The following is a 19,887-nucleotide window of genomic DNA, read 5'->3' as shown; positions in this document are numbered from 1 at the left end:
TTCCCCTTCTCGCCACCCGCACGGCTCCTCCTTTCACCGCGGGCGCGGCCCCACACGGCCCCGCCCGGCTCCCCTTCGCCTTTGTCCGCCTCTGCCGCCCGTCCTGCTGCTGCCCAGCTCCTGCCCTGACCCTTCCTCTCTCTTTCTCTCAGTTTGAGACAAGGGCTCACTTTGTAACCCTAGCTGGCCTCGAACTCGTTGTGTAGAGTGGGCTGACCTCGAACTCAGAGATGCCTCTGCCTTGGGATTGCAGAGATTAAAGTTAAAGCTGTGCGCCACCACCCTGGTCTCTTTTTCAAAGCTAGATGGGCTTCCGACTGTAGGTCCACAATGTCAGGGGCCCGTTCAGCACTCATTGCTCTCTGGCCTCTGCTGCTTCACCCTGATGCAGCTCCCCAGTGCCGTTTGATCACTTTGGGCCTTTTCTTGCTGCTGGCTGTCTCTTCTCTGAGATTTCAGGCTTTGTCCTTTCCCCAACTGTTGTTATCCCCCGGGGCCCAGGCCAGCCACTTTGTGTCTGTTTCTTCCTTTGGCTTCTATTTCTGCATCCAGGTCTCTGGGGATTCCCTGAGTCTCCTCTTTGCCTCCTGTCCTTTAACAACCTTTCTGAGTCTGCTCTTCCCATCCCAATGACTACTCTAGATGTCTCCATCATCCCCAGGTTCTTGACAGAAACTCTCCAAATCTGCCTAGGCAAGTGAACCCATGAGGGAATTAGGTCCCACTCCTGGAAATAATACCTTGTGTTCTCAGAGCTTAAATATGGGTAAAAATTTGGTAAGGCCCGGGCTGGTTCCCCCTTGCTTAGGGACGTGAGGAGGGTGAGGCCCTATAAAGGAGATAAACCAGCATTTCAATTGGGGTGGGGACTTCCCCAAGAGACTTCCTGTTATTTTGGGGGTTGTGGGGTTGGTGAGGACAGACAGCCAAGACTGTCTGGTCCCAGATCTCAGAAGTGGTCTGGTGAGAACTTAGGTCCAGAAACCTGGGTCTGAGGGAGGAGGGGACTTGTGTTTTCTGCTCCTGGTTCCCTGGCAGCATTGAGGAGCAGTCCACATGAGATCCATGACTCCTGCCAAGGGCTGCTTTGGGAAGGATTTATTATCACTTAAGTGGCCATGACAGATCTGGGAGGAGGGGGGTGACACTAACGAGCCTGCTGTAATCAGCTCCCCTAGAGGCAGCGATTAAGGGCTCATTACCCACTAGGGAGGGAACCCCAGGGGGAAGGACAAGAATAGGGTGGGGCAGCCTGGAGGCAAGGGTGGGACACTTCAGAGGGACAAGCACAGCGGAAGAGCAGCAGGGGCAGGGATTCTGGAGTTGGGCATAGGGCAGGCAGGGGCAGACAGCACAGCAGGATGGGGAGTGGGGAGGGTGGGGGGATGTCAGTCATGGTTTTTCCAGCTGGACATCTCCAATGTGGAGGCTGCCCACGTCCTGGTAGGTGCCCTGGAGTCCCCTGGAGATGTCCTCATACATAGAGCAGTCATCAAGATTCAGGCCCTGCAGGGGACAGAGACATCAGTACCCTGGCAGCTGCGGCCCTTGCTCCCTCCCAGTCAACTCCAGGGTGGGACCCAGTGCAGACACCACCCGCCATGCAAGGCTGCCTGCTGCATCCCAGGCATACTTACCTCATAGAGATTTTCATCTTCGTAGTCATCTGGCATGTCCACTCCAAACTTCTCATTTTGCCACCGCTTCTACGGAAGGGGATGAGGCAGAAGCGGCATTTAGCGAGGAGGGAGGCGAAGGGCTTTTAGACCGTCTTCTACTAGCAAGTGCTTTATCAGAAAGAGCAAGGGACACCCCCGAGGCCACATATTGGGATCTTGGCAGATTCTATCTCCACCCCTCTTCCCCTCTCTTTCTTCTTATGGGCCTCGGTCTCCTGCCTCGTGCCTGCATGTGCTTGCCACTCCACTCCACCAACAGTGTTAGATCTCTATGTAGTAAGAGCTACTTGGGAACTCACTATGTGGACCAGGCTGGCCTTGAACTCCCGACAGATCTGCCTGCCTCTGCCTCCTAAGTGTTCCTAGGATCAAAGCTGTGTGCCACCATGCTGGCCCTCTACTGTTCCTCAAGAAGTGTAACAGTGAGCTGGGAGTGGTGCTGAACATCTGTAATTCCAGTGCTTGGTAAACTGAGACAGGGCAGGAGGATTGCGAATTCCAGATCTATATAGTGAGCTACATCCCAGCCTGAACTACATAGCAAGATGCTGTCTTACCCTACCCACAAAAACAAAACAAACAAAAATGTCAAAACAAAAACAAAAATAAAACTGGTTGTGATGCATGCCTGTAATTTCGGTGCTTAGAAGATAAAGACAAATCAGACCAGCCATGGAGATACAGCAAGTTTGAGGCTAGCCTAGACTAATGTCTAGGTTTTAAAAAAAAAAAAGTGAGGGGTTGGGGAATTAGCTCAGTGGTAGAGCGCTTGCCTAGCAAGCACAAGGCCCTGGGTTCGGTCCCCAGCTCCGGAAAAAAGAAAAGAAAAAAAAAAAAGTGAAAGCAAAGAAAGTCCAGGAGATAGCTCAAGCTGGTAAGGATATTGCCATGGAAACCTGAGGACATGAATTTGATGTGGGGAATCCCACAGTGGAAGGAAAGAATCAACCCCTGAAAGTTGTTCTCCGATTCCACACTCGAGTGCCCACGTACACAACAACAAACCATAAATAAGGTGCAGGACAATGGTGGTGCACACCTTTCATTCCAGCACTCAGGAGGCAGAGGCAGGTGGATCCCTGTGAGTTCGAGGCCAGCCAGGGATTCATAGTGAAACCCCATTTAAAAAAAAAAAAAAAAAAACAACGTCTTGTAGCCTAAGGAGAAGCAGGGGCTCTGGGAGGACACACCTCCTTCCCTGGTCTTGGCTGCATTTGCAGGGGACTCCCTTTGGTGGGTCAGCAGGAGAGTGAGAGGGTATCTGTGAGGGCCGTGGGGACAGGCTGACCCCACTAGAGCTCAGTGCCACTGGAAATCCTTTTGGGGGTTACTCCCAGCCTCCCAAACTTTGAAGGAGGAACCTCAGGATTCAGAGGACCAGCTGGACACTGGGAGTCACAGTCCAGGCAAGCCAAGATAATTTGAGGGTGTCGCCGTGGAGAGACTCACCCTGAAGAGCAGCAGCGTCCCTGGCACCACTGCACAGAACAGCAAGATGATCCCTTCTGCCGTGATGATGCGGTTCTTGGTGCCTTCCCCCATGTCCAGGAAGGGCCTCGGGACTTGCTCTGTGAAGACAGGGTGCTGCTTAGTGTTCTGGTATCCCTTCCTCTCCCAGCCCTGCTCCTTGCGAGGTCAGGGAACCCTGAAGCCACCATCTGGCAGGTGACCTGCCAGGGTTACAGGTTGCAGGTCCAGGAGGGAGGAGCTGGCTCTCTGCTTCCAGTGTTCTGGATGAGCCGGAGAACAGAACTCCAGGGTCAGTGCCCCTCCCTACTCACTGCGCACTCGGAGGTAAGTGCCACAGGAACGCTTTACTTCTTTGCTCTCTATCACTTGGCACCAGTACAAGCCCCTGTGGCTCTTGTTAACTTCGGGGAAGATCAGCTTGCCCATGGGACCCAGGCCAGGACCCAGTGGCATTGGGGGCCATGTGCTGTTGGACTGGAGACTGAACCACCATGTGATATTAGGGTTCTTGCCGTCGTTCTTACAGGTGAGGACGGCCTCCTCACCCAAGTTCACCGTCAGGGATGGTGGATCCCTTTCTAACATCAGGGCCTGGCATCCAGGACCTGTGGAGAGATGAGAGGAGACAGATGGGTCAGAGCCTGGAGATGGAGAAGATTGCTCCAGCCCCCTTCATGCCAGCTCTCTCAGGAGTGGAGTCTCACTGGTGGCAATGGTATCTAGAATAAGAACAGACACCGGGGGACACGCCCTATGGCCTCTTTCTTCCATTTCCCCTTTGCATTTTGTTGTTCCCCCAACCAGCCCAGGGACTCTCTCTGAAGACCATCCCGTTGGTCCTCATTCTTCATAACCCTTAGGAACCTCCATGGGGAAGGGGGTGGAGATGGGGCACACCTTAGACCCAGGCTCAGCAGTACCCAGCCTATTGGAAAAGGTACTAGAGCCCAATTCTGTCCTACCTCCCCGAATCTGTCCTTGGCTTGGTTGTTTAGTTTGGTTTTGTGCCTGGGTCATTTCTCATCTCTGTAATTTAAGTGAGGCAACCTGCCAGGCAGTAGTGGTACATGCCCCTAATCCCAGCACTGCAGAGAGTGAGTCAGGCAGATTGCTGTGGGTTTGAGGCCTGCCTGGTCTAACAGTGAGTTCTAGGACAGCCAGGGTGGCATAGAGAAACCCTGTCTCCAAAAACAAAACAAACAAGACAAAGAAACCAGTGTCGACCTAGGCCCTGGGACGGAGTTCTGCCTGGGGCATCCGAGGAGGCTTAGAGAGACAAGGGTGGACTGGTGGCCATGGTGTGGGCTCTCTGTGTTCACCTTGAGTCACTCCCACCCCACCCCTGTTCTCAGCCACCTCAGCAGCACACTGGCTTATAGCCCTGTTTCTGGACATAACAGGAAAGAGGAAGGTCGGAAGTGAGGAAGAAAGAAAGGGAGGGAAAAGAGGCCCCAGCAAGTTCCTGGTCTCAGGCTTAAGACTCAAGACAGCAGGACTCCAATCCCTGGTCCCAGACCTTCCCCTCTGAAAACCTGGGTCAGTGTGTTCACAGGGGTGGCGGAGAGGAATGGAGCACCTGAGGAAGCATGTCCTCCAGACGTAAGGCAGAGGAAAAACAAACAAACAAACAAAAACTGTTTCCCCTCACTGACACCCTTTGCTACCTCCATATCCTCATGTTCAGTCAACACTCACCTCAGTTCCTCATTCTCACTTGTGGAGCTAAGGTCGTGTGTTGTGGAGCATGGTAGTCTTGGTCCTAACAGACTTACTCAAGTCTCCTCCAGCCTGTGGCTCAGTACAGAAAGCTGTCCCTGATTCCCCCCCCCCCCCCTTCTCCTTGTCATTTTGGGACAGGCAACCAGTAAATTGCCCAGGTTAGCCTAGATAGAACTCATTATGTAGCCCAGGCTGGACTCAAGCACAGTATTTCTGCCTCCTCAGTTTCCTAGAGTTCAGGCATTGCTTTAAGAGTTGCGCTGCTGGTAGGGGTTGGGGATTTAGCTCAGTGGTAGAGCGCTTGCCTAGCAAGCCTGAGGCTCTGGGTTAGGTCCTCTGCTCCAAAAAAAAAAAAAAAAAAAAAAAAAAAAGAGTTGCGCTGCTATGCACCCCCCTGTCTGGCCATTTCTGACTCCACTCTGCACCTTTCTGTCAGCCGCATCCCCCACGGCACCTTCCCTTTGGTCACATTACCCAGGCAGGCTTCGGACAGGAAGAGGAGGAGGAGAGGCAGGGTTCGGAGGACTCCTAGACCCCCTAGCATCGTCTCCCAGGGAGCCGGTTAGTCTGGGTGGCGGTAGCCTTGAGGTACCAGATTCCACTCCAAACTCCGCCTCACTTCCTGTTCAGCCCTGCCGGAGATGGGCTCCAGTGGCCCTTACTCCTGGCCCTTTATTTGCCATCTGGTGTAGGCCCTGAGTGGAGAGGAACTGCCCTGCACCTGGCTGGCCACAATTCCCTTGAGTCTCTAGTGCGTGGGGTCGGGGAGAGGCTGGTTCAAGGCCTGGTTCATGGTCACGGGTGCCTGCTAAATCCACAGCTGCTCTGGACTTCGGCTTCTTTTCTCACTAACATTGGGTAAAACATAGCGCCCTTATCCGCCCTTTTCTTTCTAACCCCACCCCTTTTCTCTCGCTGTTCGTTTTTTTGAACGGGTTTCACATAGCCCAGGGTTGGCCTTGAATTCACCATGCAGGTCAAAGTGACCCTTTGTTTATCACCACCTTCTATTGTTTTTAATTGATGGTTTATTTAATGTCTGAGTGTTCACATACGTGTATGCATACATGTATGTATGTGTACCGTATGTGTATGTGTGTGCCTGGTGCTTGTGGAGGCCAGAAGAGGGCGACAGATACCTTGGAAATGAAGTTATAAGTTGCCCCACTGGGAGCTGGGAATAAACCCTGGTTCTCTGCAAGAACAGCCAGTACTCCTAACTACCGAAGTCAATCCCCTGCCTCTGAAGATGCTCTTGAAATCCTGGTCCTCTTGTCTCTGCCTTCTTCTGAGTATTGTGGTTACAGATGTGCTCTACCATGCCTCGCAAAATTTTTCTTTCAGTGTAAGTGATGACCCCCGGGGGACTCATGAATTCTAGGTGAGCTCTGCCGCTGAATGACACCCTAGCCTTTAAGTTCTTTTATGTCCTCTCAATAGGGCAGAGGCCATCCTCCACGTGATGGAGGAGGAAATGGAGACTCGGTAAGGGGGAGTGGTCACTTGCCCAGTGCTACACAGTCCATGTGCTGACGGTGTGGTGATGACTCATGCCTCTAATCCCAGATTTTGGGAGGCTCAGAATAATGAGTCAAGAGGCTAGCCTGAGCTACATAAGAAACTAGCAGATTGTGGAGCAAGGGAAGGAGATGGTAGTGAGCTCATAGGGCAGCCAGTTTGGCCCATATATTAAGCTCTGGGTTCAGTGAGGAGAGCCTTTTTTGTTTGTTTGTTTGTTTTTTGTTTTGTTTTGTTTTTGTTGTTATTGTTTGTTTGGTTGGTTTTTTTGTTTTTGTTTTTTAGTTTTTGTTTTTTCTTTTAAAGGTGAGGAATTAGCTGGGCCGTGGTGATACATGACTTTAACCCCAGCACTTCAGAGGCAGACACAGGGGATCTCTGGGTTCGAGGCTAGCCTGGTCTACAGAGCGAAGTCCAAGACAGCCAGGGTTACACAAGAAAAACCCTGTCTCAAAAATGTAGACATGAATTTTTTTGCAACCTACTTTTTTTTTTTTTTTTTTGGTTCTTTTTTTCGGAGCTGGGGACCGAACCCAGGGCCTTGTGCTTCCTAGGTAAGCGCTCTACCACTGAGCTAAATCCCCAGCCCCTCAACCTACTTTTAATAAGTGTTCAAGCCCTCCTCCAGCCCACCATCCGGCAGAGGTAATGGGAGAGAGACGTTATTAGGATGTGGGGAAGTGGACCTGTGCAGTGATGGTTCTTTGGGGGTGAGCTCTGTCTTCTTGGGCGGCAGTTCAGTCCCACAGCAAACACCAAATACGACTGAGCAGCTGCAGATCAGGCCTCTGGGGGGGCAGATGCCAGGCAGGAACCAGTAGCTACAGTCCAGTCTTTCAGCAGGCAGACACCAGGCAGCTGTAGTTCAGTCCTGAAGAAACCACCAGGCTCACCAGCTGGCCTGAGGTGAGGCCACAGAGGCAGCGAGCTGCTGCAGGAACCTCAGGAGCAGTTCTTGGCAGAGTTCTCTCAATGGCGGTGTTACCACAAGTTGAGCTCAACAACACTATGTAAGGTGAACCAATACGTGCCTGTCGTTGTCAAAGAATAGCAAGACCGAGCAGAGCAAACCGATGCCCAATGCTTGCTGGTCTCCCACTGTCTGTGGGGTCGCAACTATACTCCTTCATCTCCGGTCCTTTCACGTGTTTATTAGATGAAAACATCCTTCACCTGTGCCTGCTTCAGGAAAACATTCTTTCACATTTTGCTTTAGCAGGACATCCTTTCACCTGTGTGCCCCAGCAAACATCATTTGACATAACTAACTTTCCAAAGAACTAGAAGGTTCCACTTCACAAAAAGAAAAAAAAAAAAGATGAGGAATTGGATGGCTCAGTGGTTAAGAGCATTTGTTTTTCTTGATGAGGAACTAAGTTTAATTCTTATTCACATGGTGGTTCACAACCATACATATAAACACTAAATAAATCTAAAAAGTTAAACTAAAAGTATTCATGAACATTTCTTTAAAGCCAGGGAGTGGTGGCGCACACCTTTTGCCCGGACATTCACACCGGCACTCAGCAGGCAGAGGCAAGCGGATCTCTGTGAGTTGGAAGGAGGCCTGGTGGTCTACAGAGTGAGTTCCAGGGTAGCCAGGGTTACACAGAATAATCCTGTCTGGAAAATGAAAACAAACAAAAACAAGAAGGTGTGTGTGGTGGGGGAGAGCAGAATGAGGAAGACATTTGAGGTCAGCCTTCAGTCCCCACGTGTTCTGTGGACTGGCAGGGGCGAGCACACAGATATGTGCACACACAAGGAAATAGAAAGAAAACAGCAGATGAGTATGGTGGCCCCCTCCTGTAATCTCCAGTGACCGGTGTTTGGTCACCAACACCCATACGGCAGCTCCCCAGTTAATTCCAGGTCCAGTGGTTCTGACGCCCTTTTCTCGCCTCTGTGGGCACCAGCCATAAGCAGACAAAGCGACCTTACAGAGAATAAATAAATGAAAAAAGTTAACAAGAGTCTCGTGTAGACCCAGGGAAATCAGGTCTGAATGGGTAGCGAGCTTTTGAGATACTCTAAGTAGTTAGGTGAGTTCCACATATGTAAAGACATGGCAGGCTGGAGAGATGGCTCAGTGATTAAGAGCACTGACTACTCTTCCAGAGGTCCTGAGTTCAATTCCCAGCACCCACATGGTGGCTCACAACCATCTGTAATGGGATCTGATGCCCTCTTCTGGTGTGTCTGAGGACAGCGACAGTGTACATGAATACATAAATAAATTCTTAAAAAAATAAGACATGGCAAAAATACATTTACTGAAATAGTGTATTGGCATATGCCCATAATTCCAGAGTTTGAGACGGGATAAAGGCAAGCTCCAAGTTGGCCTGTCCTGTAGACTTGGCCTCAGACAAAGCAAAACAAATCAAATCAGAACAACAAAAGGGAGGCAGAGGGAGGAGTCGGACTGCCACCAGTTCCAGGATAGCCAGAGCTATACAACAAAACCCTGACACCGATAGACAGAGAGATAGACAGACAGACAACCCCCAAAGACACAGGCTAGAGAGCTGAGAGATGGCTCAGCTGTTAAGAGCACATATTGTTCTTGTAGAACTCATCTGTGGTGGGTGACAAGTGTTTGTTTGTAACTCCAAGATGGTCGGACTCCTGGAGTACAGGGGCGCATGTACACATGTAGTGGACACACATACACATGAAGTACCCCAAATAAAATAAATGAAAAAATTGAAAGAGGCTTTAGGGGGCAGGTGAGTCACGAGGAAAACAAAAACCACAGGATATTTTTGGTAGGGAAAATGGAAAAGGAATTCCAAGGTATGTTTGTTGGAGGAAGACAGCCTTTCTAGTTCCACAAGCTAGCTGAAAGCCACGGGGTAGGGGAGAAGTCAGTGGAGAAATGGGGAGGGAAACAAAACTTGGTGTAGATGATGCAGTTGAGTGGTTTTTCTTTTTCTTTTTTTTTTAAAGGAAATATTCATGCTTTAATAAATGAATGGTAAATATAATATAAAAAAACAGTGGAAGGGGGTCAGAGAAGAACATAACACAGATCATTTGTAAGTTTATCCTGGGACTATGTAAAATACATCTAAAATATTCTCACTTGTTTCTTCCTTAGAAAATACACTCGGTTCATCTGTGACTCAACTCTGTCGAGAAAACTTCCTAACACCCGCATTACGAACACAACTCATTATTTGCTTCTCCTGGTTTTAATTCTCTTTAAAGGAAGCAGACACTAGAAACAGTAGAAGTGGGACTGTGGATGTTATTTGTAGCAATTAGCTTATGCTCTTTCTCAGTTAGGTTATTCTCCTCTTTTTTGAGTTTTTCCAGACAGGGTTTCTCTGCGTAGCCCTGGCTGTCCTGGAATTCACTGTATAGACCAGGTTGGCCTTGAACTCAGAGATCCGCCTGCCTTATGCTGGGATTAAAACTAACACTCTCTCTCTCTCTCTCTCTCTCTCTCTCTCTGTGTGTGTGTGTGTGTGTGTGTATTCCACCATGCCTGGTAGTTGACTTGTCTTTCAAAGGTAAAGTGTCATCGTATGCTATTTGGGGACAAAGGCCTGTGCTGGAGATGAATGTGCACACCATGTCATGCTTGCCTCCTGGGGAAGAGGAGAACTGAGTGGAGCTGGGGAAGGACACAGCTGGACTCACCCACCTTTAAAAAAAAAAAAAAAGGCTGGGTAGTGGCAAATATATAGCTTTTAAAGGCAACACCAGTACTGGGGAGGCAGGGGCAGAATTTGAGGCCAGTGTGGTCTACAGAGTGAATTCCAGAATGGTCATGGCTATACAGAGAAACTGTCTCAAAACAAAACCCCAAACAAAAAGCTTTATTTTCATTTTATGTGCATGGGTGTTTTGCTTGTACGTATGTCACCAGAACCTCCTGAACTTACAGATGCTACACAGATGAAGAGAATAGTACCAGGGACCTCTGGAACAGCAGCAGGTGGGTTTTTGTTTTGTTTTGTTTTTTTTTGAAACATAGTTTCTCTGTGTAGCTCTGGTTGTCCTGGATCTCACTTGGTAGACCAGGCTGGCCTCAAATTCAGAGATCACCCTGCCTCTGCTTCTCAAGTGCTAGGACTAAAGGTGTGCACCACCACTGCCCATCCGGGCAAGTGTTCTTAACAGCTGAGCCATCTCCCCAGGCCCTCTTTTGACTTTGTAGTGGTTGTGTTATGCCTGTGTCTTTATTCCTTTTTATGTTTGGTTCTGTGCTGACGATGGAACTCTGGGCTCTTCCTGTACCAGGCAAGAAGTCTGCTACTGAGTTACAATTGATTTTCTTTGCATAACACTCCTCCTACCCCCACCTGTTGTCTTTTGACATAGATTTTTTTTCTTTTTTTTTTTTTTTCGGAGCTGGGGACCGAACCCAGGGCCTTGCACTTGCTAGGCAAGTGCTCTGCCACTGAGCTAAATCCCCAACCCTTGACATAGGTTTTCTATATAGACCAGACTGGCCTCAAACTTGTGATTCTCCTACTTCCCAGTGTCACAGGTCTATTCTGCTATCCCTGACTCTCCTGTGTAACTCCTTAAGCAGGGTGTCTTAAAGATTTACTGTTATTAGTTTTAATTGTGTATAGGTGTGTGTGTGTGTTGGGTATGTGCACCTGAGTGTAGTGCCTGAGGCCAGAGGCATTGCATCCCTAGATCTGGAGTTACAGCTGTCACCTGACATGAATGCTAGGCACTGAATTAGGTCCTTTGGAAAAGCAAGTATTCTTTTTTTTTTTTTTCCTTCTGCAGCAAAGCGTTTATTACCAAAAGCAAGTATTCTTAAACCCTGGAGCTATCTTCCCAGGCATGGGTGGAGAGCTCTTGCAAGGCTGCTTTGAGTAATGTTTTGCATGCCTGAAATATTTCGTAATTTAAAAATAGGGCAAGTGGCCACTCTTCGTAGTGGGTGATTGGAATCCCAACACTCTGAAGGTGGAGGCAGGGGGGTCTAGGAGTTCAAGGCCATTCTAGGCTACACAGTAAGTTAAGAAACACTGCAACTATTACATGGGCTTCAATACTGGAGATCCTTTGGCTTGCACCTGAGTGCAACTGACTGGCTCTGAGTGTAGGCAGGCCATGGACCCTACTTAATGAGTTTGGTGTTAATATCACTAAAGGCAGCTGGCAGTTCCTGAAGAGGATTAGTTCCTCTTCTGTACAGCAGGCCCCAATGTTGTTAGCACCCCCAGTTCCTACTCCTCAGGAACTGAAGACCTGGAATTTATCTTGTCCAGCAGTGGCTGCCAGCTGCCCCCTAGTGGCTTAAGAGCGAAGCTGCAGCTAGGAGGTAGACTTGACCAGGTATTTATCTATTGTCATGGCCCAGCTGAGCCAAATGCACTCATGCTGACATGACCACAGGATATGACGAGGCCAGCCTGAGCTTCCCTTTTCCTAGATGGAATTGCAGTGCCAGAGGTTGACTGCATGGCCAACATTGGTCATGTGATTCTCACTGCCTCAGAGCAATCACCAGGTTACTTCTCAGATGCTACAAGAACACGATTCTGAGGATTGCTAGGTACGGAAAACATTTGCAAACTGCTTGGCACTCCTGTGGCGAAGCAACACATAACTCATGTGTAGGAAGGGCCACCAGCCACTCCCAGCAAGGACCTAACTAGGGTACTTCTGGGAGCCAGTTTTACTGGGCAACAGCCTGTTAGGGAAATAAGGAATAGACAAGGACTATGAATCTTCAGCCTTAAGACAGGCCCGGCCGCCAGACCACCACCTGGGTTGTCCCCATGACAGACTGAGCTGGGTTAGACTCTAGAGGGCTCAGGCTAGCATGCATTTCATCTTTAGCAGAGGGGACTGTTAGAAGCCAAGGTCACTCACAACTATACTGATTTTACAGAATCTCCCTCTTATGGGAATTTCATCACAGATGGGACATGGACTGGCACACCTGCTGCCCTACCCACCACCAACACCACAGCTGCACTGCTGTCCAGAGCATCAGAACGCCCATTCCTCTACTCCTAGATGAAGCTAAGAGACCCAGAGCTGAGCTGGGTAGTGGTAGCAAAGGCAAACCAATTCATTTAAGGCCAGCCAGGGATGCCCAGGGAAACGGTTTTGAAAAACAAAATAAAAAACAGGTCCAGACCAGGATTATGAATGAGGCAATTTATTAACCCAGCATCCTTTGTTCTAATGCTTCTTGTTGGCAGCTGCCACCTGTGGGGAGACAGAGAAGATCAGTTGTGGGGTCAAGGTTTCTTACACCCTCAGCCCCACTGTTGCAACACCTAATTCTGTAGATTACACTGACCCAGGGCTCAAGCTTCTGCCCACTCTCCTGAAGGGATGGTCAATGCGCCAATGTTTGGGTCAGGCCCTTTCTACTAAGACCAGAAGTTAAAGGCCAATGCCTTTCTTTTCTTTCTAGATTTATTTATTTATTATATATAAGTACACCGTAGCTGTCTTCAGACACACCAGAAGAGGGCATCAGATCTCATTATAGATGGTTGTGAGCCACCATGTGGTTGCTGGGATTTGAACTCAGGACCTCTGGAAGAGTTGTCAGTGCTCTTAACCACTAAGCCATCTCTCCAGGCCCCCCAATGCCTTTCAATACCCCTAGGAAGTCTATTGTAGAAAGGAAATTAGGCTTGGATCATCAGTCTACCACACCCAGGGGTTCCTCTTTACACCAGCTTCTCAGGGTGACATCACTTTACACAGAAGGCAGTAGGAAGTTACTCTACAATGCCTGGGCCTGAACCTGTCACCTAGTAAGTATGAGGCACTAAGAAGGAAGAGTGGCTAGAACTCCTAACCAAGTATCTGTATGGGGCCACAGGTCTAAGTTTATATATAGAAGCCCAGCACCACTTTGGAACCCAGTCTTGAGCAAATAACACTACACACCTTACTGTTCCCCCCTTTCTCAGTGTGACCTCTGCTTCAGTAGAAGCACAAAGTGCACCTCTCACCTGTCCGGCGATCCTGTCCAGATCTCTCTGTCCCTGAGGTGTTAGCTTGCGGCCCCTGTGCGAAGGGGAAAAAAAAACTTGGATGAGCACAGCCCAACCTCCCAGGGGGTGTACAGAAGAAAGTACCAAGTGATGGAACTGCATTCTGTCTGCCAAGTCCCACTTGTGCCCAAGCCAGCCACATCCTAACGAGCTGGGGGAAGGAGAGGGAGACCCTTGGGAGCTGACGGGGTGTCGTTTGTGCAAGCATTAGATCAAAAGCCCCGAAAAATCAATTGGGAAAAGTTAACGAGCAGGCTAATGAAAGCGGACAGTCACTAAATTACCTTCCCAGAGCCAGAAGAAGTCAGCCAGAGAGGTCTGGGTGAGTCCCCCGCTGTTACCTTCTGAAAGCCCCATATCTCCATTTGTAGGGAGGTCCAACAACCCCACCACATGCCACCAGCAGGCAATGACTACCCTTGGCCATGCCACACAATCCTGCATACCCATCTTGGTCCTTTTCCACCATTTTCAGCCCCTCCAGGGCTTGGAGGACCCGGCGGGCCACACTCTTAGAGCCTCTGCTGAAGTGGCTGGGCCTGACACCGTTTCTCTGCCGTCCTCCGTAGATCTTGGTCATGGAACCAACCCCTGCACCACCACGGAGGTACAGGTGCCGTGCTGTGGAAGCTGGGGGTGGGGCAAGAGGGAGCCTGAGGTCATGTGCTTGTCACTGTGTGAAATGAGACTTCTCATTTTACAGAGGAAACTGAGACCATGTACCAACACTGGGGGCTTGACACCCACCCTTGGTTCCTTGCCCTTCTCCAAGGCTGGCCCTGTGGTCTAGACAAGCCTCAAGTGTGCCCATATCCACGTGCCTGAGGCAGGACACGACAGGGCAGCCACTTTCTGCGGCAGGTACCTCAAACTTGTAGCGTGCATTGCCTCAACCATGGACACAAGATTATTGTCCTGTGGGCATCCTTCTGGCCCATCAAACCAGCTTCAGCAAAACCTGTAAGGAGACTCCCCAGGTCCTGAGCTGAAGCTGTACCATGTACTCCCCACAATCTCAAGCAACGCAACAACCAAGAGACACGTGGTGCTGGGAGCCCCAGGCAATTAATGTCATCTTAGCAATGAACAGCCCCATGGAAGACTCACAGCCCATCTATTATTACCCAGGTTCCATTTAGCAATGGACCAGCACCCAAGACATTGCTCCCACAGCACACCTCTATTCATTCTGCTTTAGGATTTTTTTTTTAAAAAATTCACAGCCCCATATCAATGTCAGGATTAACAGTCATTTCCCATCTTCTTGCAAGACACCACCAGACAACCCCAATCAAATGTTGAAGACCCACTCGAATGTTCTACCTCTCAAGGTGTTAAGTTGTTAACCTGTTCTTCTTCAGGGTAGGGAACCTTGGTCTCACTAGGTTGGACCAGGGACAGATTATCTGCCTGGACACAGTAGGTGCTTGAATCTCAGCACAGCACAGCAGGAACTAGCCAACTGTAAGCACAGTGGACAAACGGAGGGAGATCGCAACAAAACTAGCTAGCTCCTGCAATGGGGATTTTTAACGATCCTTCCAGCACCACATAAAAACCAGCTAGTGGGGGGCTGGGGATTTAGCTCAGTGGTAGAGCGCTTACCTAGGAAGCGCAAGGCCCTGGGTTCGGTCCCCAGCTCCGAACAAAAGAACCCCCCCCCCAAAAAAAACACCCCAGCTAGTGGAAAACCACCTGCCAGCTAATTACAAGGCACAGGCCTGCCACTCCAGAGCCTGTGTGCACTCCTTTTTCTGATTGAAGAAAGAACTATTTAGAGGCTGTAGGAAGCAAAACAATATTTCTTTATTACTCTCTTCCTCAACAAGACCTGGCTCTAGCATGTTTTAAAGGTAGAACTTTTAGGGAAAGTCACAGAATTGCTGCTGGGATTTCAGTGGACCTGAGCCAAGGCCTTGGACCCATGCCTCTAATCAGTCTGCAGAGCTGCCCAGGAAGGGTTGGCACCTTCGAGTTTAACTTACTTGCAGACCAAGGTTTCGTGAGGCACTGCAGCTTACCAACAACAGAACTTGTGCAAAGTGCAGGGTGGTGGTCCCATCCTGACCAACCATGTCTAGGTGTGGGATGAAAAATCTCGTACATTTTCCTCCTCAACCTTTTTACGCTAAACTTGTAAGGAAAATCTATTCTCCCAGCCCTAATTCATCCTGTTGGTTTTCCAATGGAAGTGGTTTCCTACAAAGGTCACACTGAACTCAACAAGCCCTCTGTTCCTAACTCAACACCTCAGGACCGCATTCCCACAGCTCTGCCCATATACACATCAACCGAGGAGGGCCCTAACCTGCGACAAACACATTGCCCCACTGCACTCAAGCCCCAAATAAATACAAGTGGCAGCAAAACAGACAAGCTCCCAATTGTCCAGAAAAAACAGCAAACAGTCTGAAAAACAAATTTGGACAGAACTAGCCTATCTTTGAAGAACATGATGCCATCTGTGTCCCTTTCTCTTAGGCAGAAAGGTCACTGTTAATAAAGACAATGGCTACAACTTGCTAAGAGCAGAAAGCTTTCTTGGTCAAATCAGACAGAGACCCACTAGGCTCCAGAACAGACTTTAACAACAGGTCCAGAACCCAGACACAGAGTAGCTAGGAACAGTTTAAAAAAACAAAAACAAAACACATCTGGAGTTCAGGAAAGCTGTTCACCCAGCATGAAGTTAGGGAAGGGCCCCCAGGTCTCTAACAAGCTCAGCCCAGCCTAGTACTCTCAGCACTGTCTTGCTGGTCCATCAGGGGTTAGGAATACAAGTACACATCATCAGGTCTGGCCCCAAACTCAAGGAACCTGCTGGGATTAAAGGCAAAAGCAACCTGGCCTGATTCTGTTTCTTGTAACCCCATCTTGCTTGGGATGTTTGTCTAGAACATCCAGAGAGAGAGCTGAAGTCAATCCCCAGTACTTGGGAGGTAGAGGCAGAAGCCAGCCCGGTCAACTTGGCAAATTCCAAGGCAAACAGGATGTCCATAGCGAGACCCCGTCTTAAAAACACAAGACCAGTACAGCGACCAGGATGGTAGTCATTCCACTAGCCAGTGGACCCTGGACATGCCAGTCCCCGCCCCCCACCAACTGCAAAAACTAGACAACCAATTCTGTCCAGCAGATAGGGACCACACAGCACGTACACCACTCTACCCAGAAAAAACTAACATTTTCCCTCTTGCAATTCTAACTCCACGGCTGCCTACCCTACCACCCGAAGCACTGTCAGCACTTTGTATGTACTTCCAAGAGCGGGTGTGAAGTGCACATTCTCAGCTAGGCCTCACCACCCTTCCCTAATCGCCCTCCTTAGAAACGTGCTGGCAGGTGGAAGCACCGACCTTTTCCACACTGTGGAATTGACCTTTAGGTTTTCAGAGGCTGTGTTGAGTCATGGTGGTCCCTGTGCCCATGCCAAAGCCTGAAACAAAGTGGATCCCGTGCACATTTAATATAAACTCAGAAACTGCTTCACGTTCTGAAGTGAAGAGCAACTTATTTCCTGTGACCTGAGGAGTTCTTAGGTTGGGCCCCCTTAGCAAAAGCCTGAACATGACCCTACAACCCTGGCACAACCCACCAGTGATTCTGGAGGAAGGACGACAGGATGCACAAAGCATCCAGGCTCGACCCATAACTCCTTGAGACTCAAAAGACCAGAGGGGCATCCCAAAGTTTGCTTTTGGGCACCAGATTAATATCTTTTAGAACGAGGAGTGGCATTCCCAACCACTCAATCAAAAGGGACTTGATAAGAGATATTTAAATCTAATGCCACGCCACGGACACAGCAAAATACGGACACTCAGATTTCCCTCCTAGTTTAAAGCTACTGCTATTAAAGGCCTCAGTTCTTACCAGCTCGTGTGTAGAACCAGTTCTCATCATATGGGGCAAGCTCTTTATGTTTGGCCAACTTGACTGTGTCCACCCATTCGGGGACTTTCAGCTTCCCAGACCTAGGACCAAGAGAATTGAGGAAAAAAAAGCACACTTCAGAAGCTTCCAAAAGTTACTTTGGATCTCCCAACCCTAACCCTTAACGTAACGTGGTAAAGCAGCAAGACAGATAGATAATAGCATACGAGCGAGCAGGCTAAAAAGGAAGCATGGCCACCGTAGGCCCAATTCAGAAGAGATCACCAATTAAGTGGTCAGTCCGACTAGTGACACATAGGGGTCACAGCTCACAGGGGTCAGGCCTCAGCTCCAACACTTACTTTTTGAGGAAGGCTGCCAGAGCTCTGACGAACTCCTGCTGGTTAACGTCTTTTACAGTAACTCCAGGCATCTATGAGAAAAGGGCAAGCATGCCGAGGTTAGGTTTGCTGCAAACCACTGACCCGAGTCCAGGTCAACACCAACCCTGCTCCTCGCCGATCCAAACTGAAGCCCCAGCATCCACCCAGCCTCATTCCACTTCAACTGCAGCTCGGCTCCTGTAGGTCCGACAGAGTTCCCGGGTGACCACGCCATGCGGATCGCAACACCACGGCGTGGTGACCGCGTGGGAGAGCCCTCCACACCCCTCTCCCTCAGCCCACGTTCCGGGCGTTCCACTCACCCCTCCGCTGCCCACCTAACCCTCTGGGCTCCCGGACTGTGGCGATCAGGCATGTCCGGGCCTGCCGCTCGCACGTGGCCGCGGCTTCAGGGGGCGGAGCGACCCCGCGCCGGGCTTCCCGCGGTCCCCGGCACGAGCTCTTGGGGCCACATAGCCCGACCCCGTGGCCCCGCGCACAGCCGCGACCCAGAGCCCTCGCTTACCGTGCGGCCTCCGCGCTGCCAGCCAGGGGAAAGGGAACGACGGGGTTTCCCGGGCGCACAAGTCGGGCGTCGAGTCTCGCGAGATTTCGGAGGGCTCGCGAGAGCGACAAAAACAGAGGACTCCGCCTCTCTGAGGGCGAATATGGCTTCGTCTTCCCCTGAAATGGGAGGGCCTGTAAGAGGAAGGGGTGGGGAAGCCAAGAGAAGGGACTCGGGAGGAGAATAAGGGGTTTGTTTCCTTTTTCCGTTTCCTTGGGCGTGACCAGAGAACGCCGGGGGAAATCTGCCTTCATTTGAGCCTTGTGTGTCTGGCGGGAACCGAGGAGGCGGAAACTATTGAGGGCGGAAGTGCGGGCGAAGTTGAGAGCGCACGAAAGGAAGGCGGGATTCAGCGCAAGACCCTGCTTCCTGGCCGGAAGTGGGAGTAGTAAGGGCGGAACCGTGACAGGCAACCCAGGGAAAGGGCAGTATGACATGTGGCCACCACCATCTTTTGTGCCAGCCTCAGTATTTGCAAGACCCAAGATTTACACGGAAGCCCCACCCTTCTTTGGGCGGAAGTTGCTTCAGCTCATTTGACGCTAGAGGAATGGAAAGAAGGGGTTGGAAGCAGAGGAGATTAGGGCGGGGACCAAGAGGCAGAGGTGGGACCTCGGTGAAGGTTCAGCTCCGCCATCTAGTGCCGGAGTCTGTTCAGACCGTTAGTCATCCAAGCTGACCTGTGCAATTTCATTCTCATTCATTCTCTCTCTCTCTCTCTCTCTCTCTCTCTCTCTCTCTCTCTCTCTCTCTCTCTCTCTCTCTCTCCTCCCTCCTCCCTCCTCCCTCCCTCCCCCTCCCTCCCTCTTTCCCTACCTGTCTATCTGTCTATCTGTTGGTTTGAGATAGGGTCTCATTATTTAGCCAAGACTGGCCTGGGACTTTTTAATTTAAGGCTGACCTTGAACTCATGATCCTCCTGCTTCATGCTACTGGAGTATGTCACTATGCCAGGCTCTGAGTTTAACTTAGCACTACCCCCCGACCCCCACCCTGCAGCGTGGCGCATAAAATATTTGAGGCTGTGTTGCAGCCAGACGATTAAATATTATTCAAGATAAAGAAGAAACGAGGCTCACTAGGTACAAGTTCTTGCCACTCGAGTGTGATGACCTGATAGGATTCTTGGAACCCATGATGGTACAAGAACCAACTACAGAATTTTGTCCTCTGACTTTCACAGGTGCGTCCCAGAGATATGCGTATGTTCGAATATCGCACCTCTCTAACACTAAGATTTTTTTTTCTTTTTTTTTTTTTTTTTTGGTTCTTTTTTTTTTTTTTTCGGAGCTGGGGACCGAACCCAGGGCCTTGCGCTTCCTAGGTAAGCGCTCTAACCACTGAGCTAAATCCCCAGCCCCTAACACTAAGATTTAAAATTAGAATTTTAAGGGAGCTGGAGAGATGGCTCAGCGGTTAAGAGCACTGACTGCTCTTCCAGAGGTCCTGAGTTCAATTCGCAGCAGCTTCATGGTGGCTCACAACCATCTGTAATGGGATCTGATGCCCTCTTCTGATGTGTCTGAAAACAGCTACAGTGTGTGTATCTTAAAAAAAGAATATTAAAAAGAAATGAATTATCAGTACATAGGACGAAGAGAAAAGCCAAGCCAGTTTGAGGGGTTGGAGAGATAGATGGCTCAGCTCTTTCAGAGAACCTGAGTTCAGTTCCCAGCACCACACTGGTGGCT

The 19,887-nt window shown here is 49.9% G+C and overlaps 2 protein-coding genes across 2 annotated transcripts; both read right to left on the bottom strand.

Moving 5' to 3' along the window:
* Positions 1-1,083: 1,083 nt before the first annotated feature.
* Positions 1,084-5,437, bottom strand: Cd79a (CD79a molecule). Its single transcript, NM_001402547.1, has 5 exons — positions 5,343-5,437; positions 3,461-3,754; positions 3,129-3,247; positions 1,638-1,706; positions 1,084-1,506 (listed from the first exon to the last, which is right to left on the bottom strand). The coding sequence occupies exons 1-5, from the start codon at positions 5,410-5,412 to the stop codon at positions 1,393-1,395; spliced, it is 666 nt and encodes a 221-aa protein (NP_001389476.1). The 5' UTR covers positions 5,413-5,437; the 3' UTR covers positions 1,084-1,392.
* Positions 5,438-12,506: 7,069 nt separating this feature from the next.
* Positions 12,507-18,209, bottom strand: Rps19 (ribosomal protein S19). The gene is made up of 6 exons (NM_001037346.2): positions 18,158-18,209; positions 17,611-17,681; positions 17,249-17,349; positions 13,822-14,005; positions 13,334-13,388; positions 12,507-12,572 (listed from the first exon to the last, which is right to left on the bottom strand). Exons 2-6 carry the CDS (start codon positions 17,679-17,681, stop codon positions 12,546-12,548), a joined length of 438 nt encoding a protein of 145 aa, NP_001032423.1. The 5' UTR covers positions 18,158-18,209; the 3' UTR covers positions 12,507-12,545.
* Positions 18,210-19,887: the final 1,678 nt, after the last annotated feature.

This window comes from Rattus norvegicus, chromosome 1 (assembly GCF_021556685.1).
Source record: "Rattus norvegicus strain SHRSP/BbbUtx chromosome 1, alternate assembly SHRSP_T2T, whole genome shotgun sequence".
Taxonomy (NCBI): Eukaryota; Metazoa; Chordata; class Mammalia; order Rodentia; family Muridae; genus Rattus; species Rattus norvegicus.
Note: the sequence above shows the minus strand (reverse complement) of the source record. Positions and strands in the feature narration are given on the sequence as shown.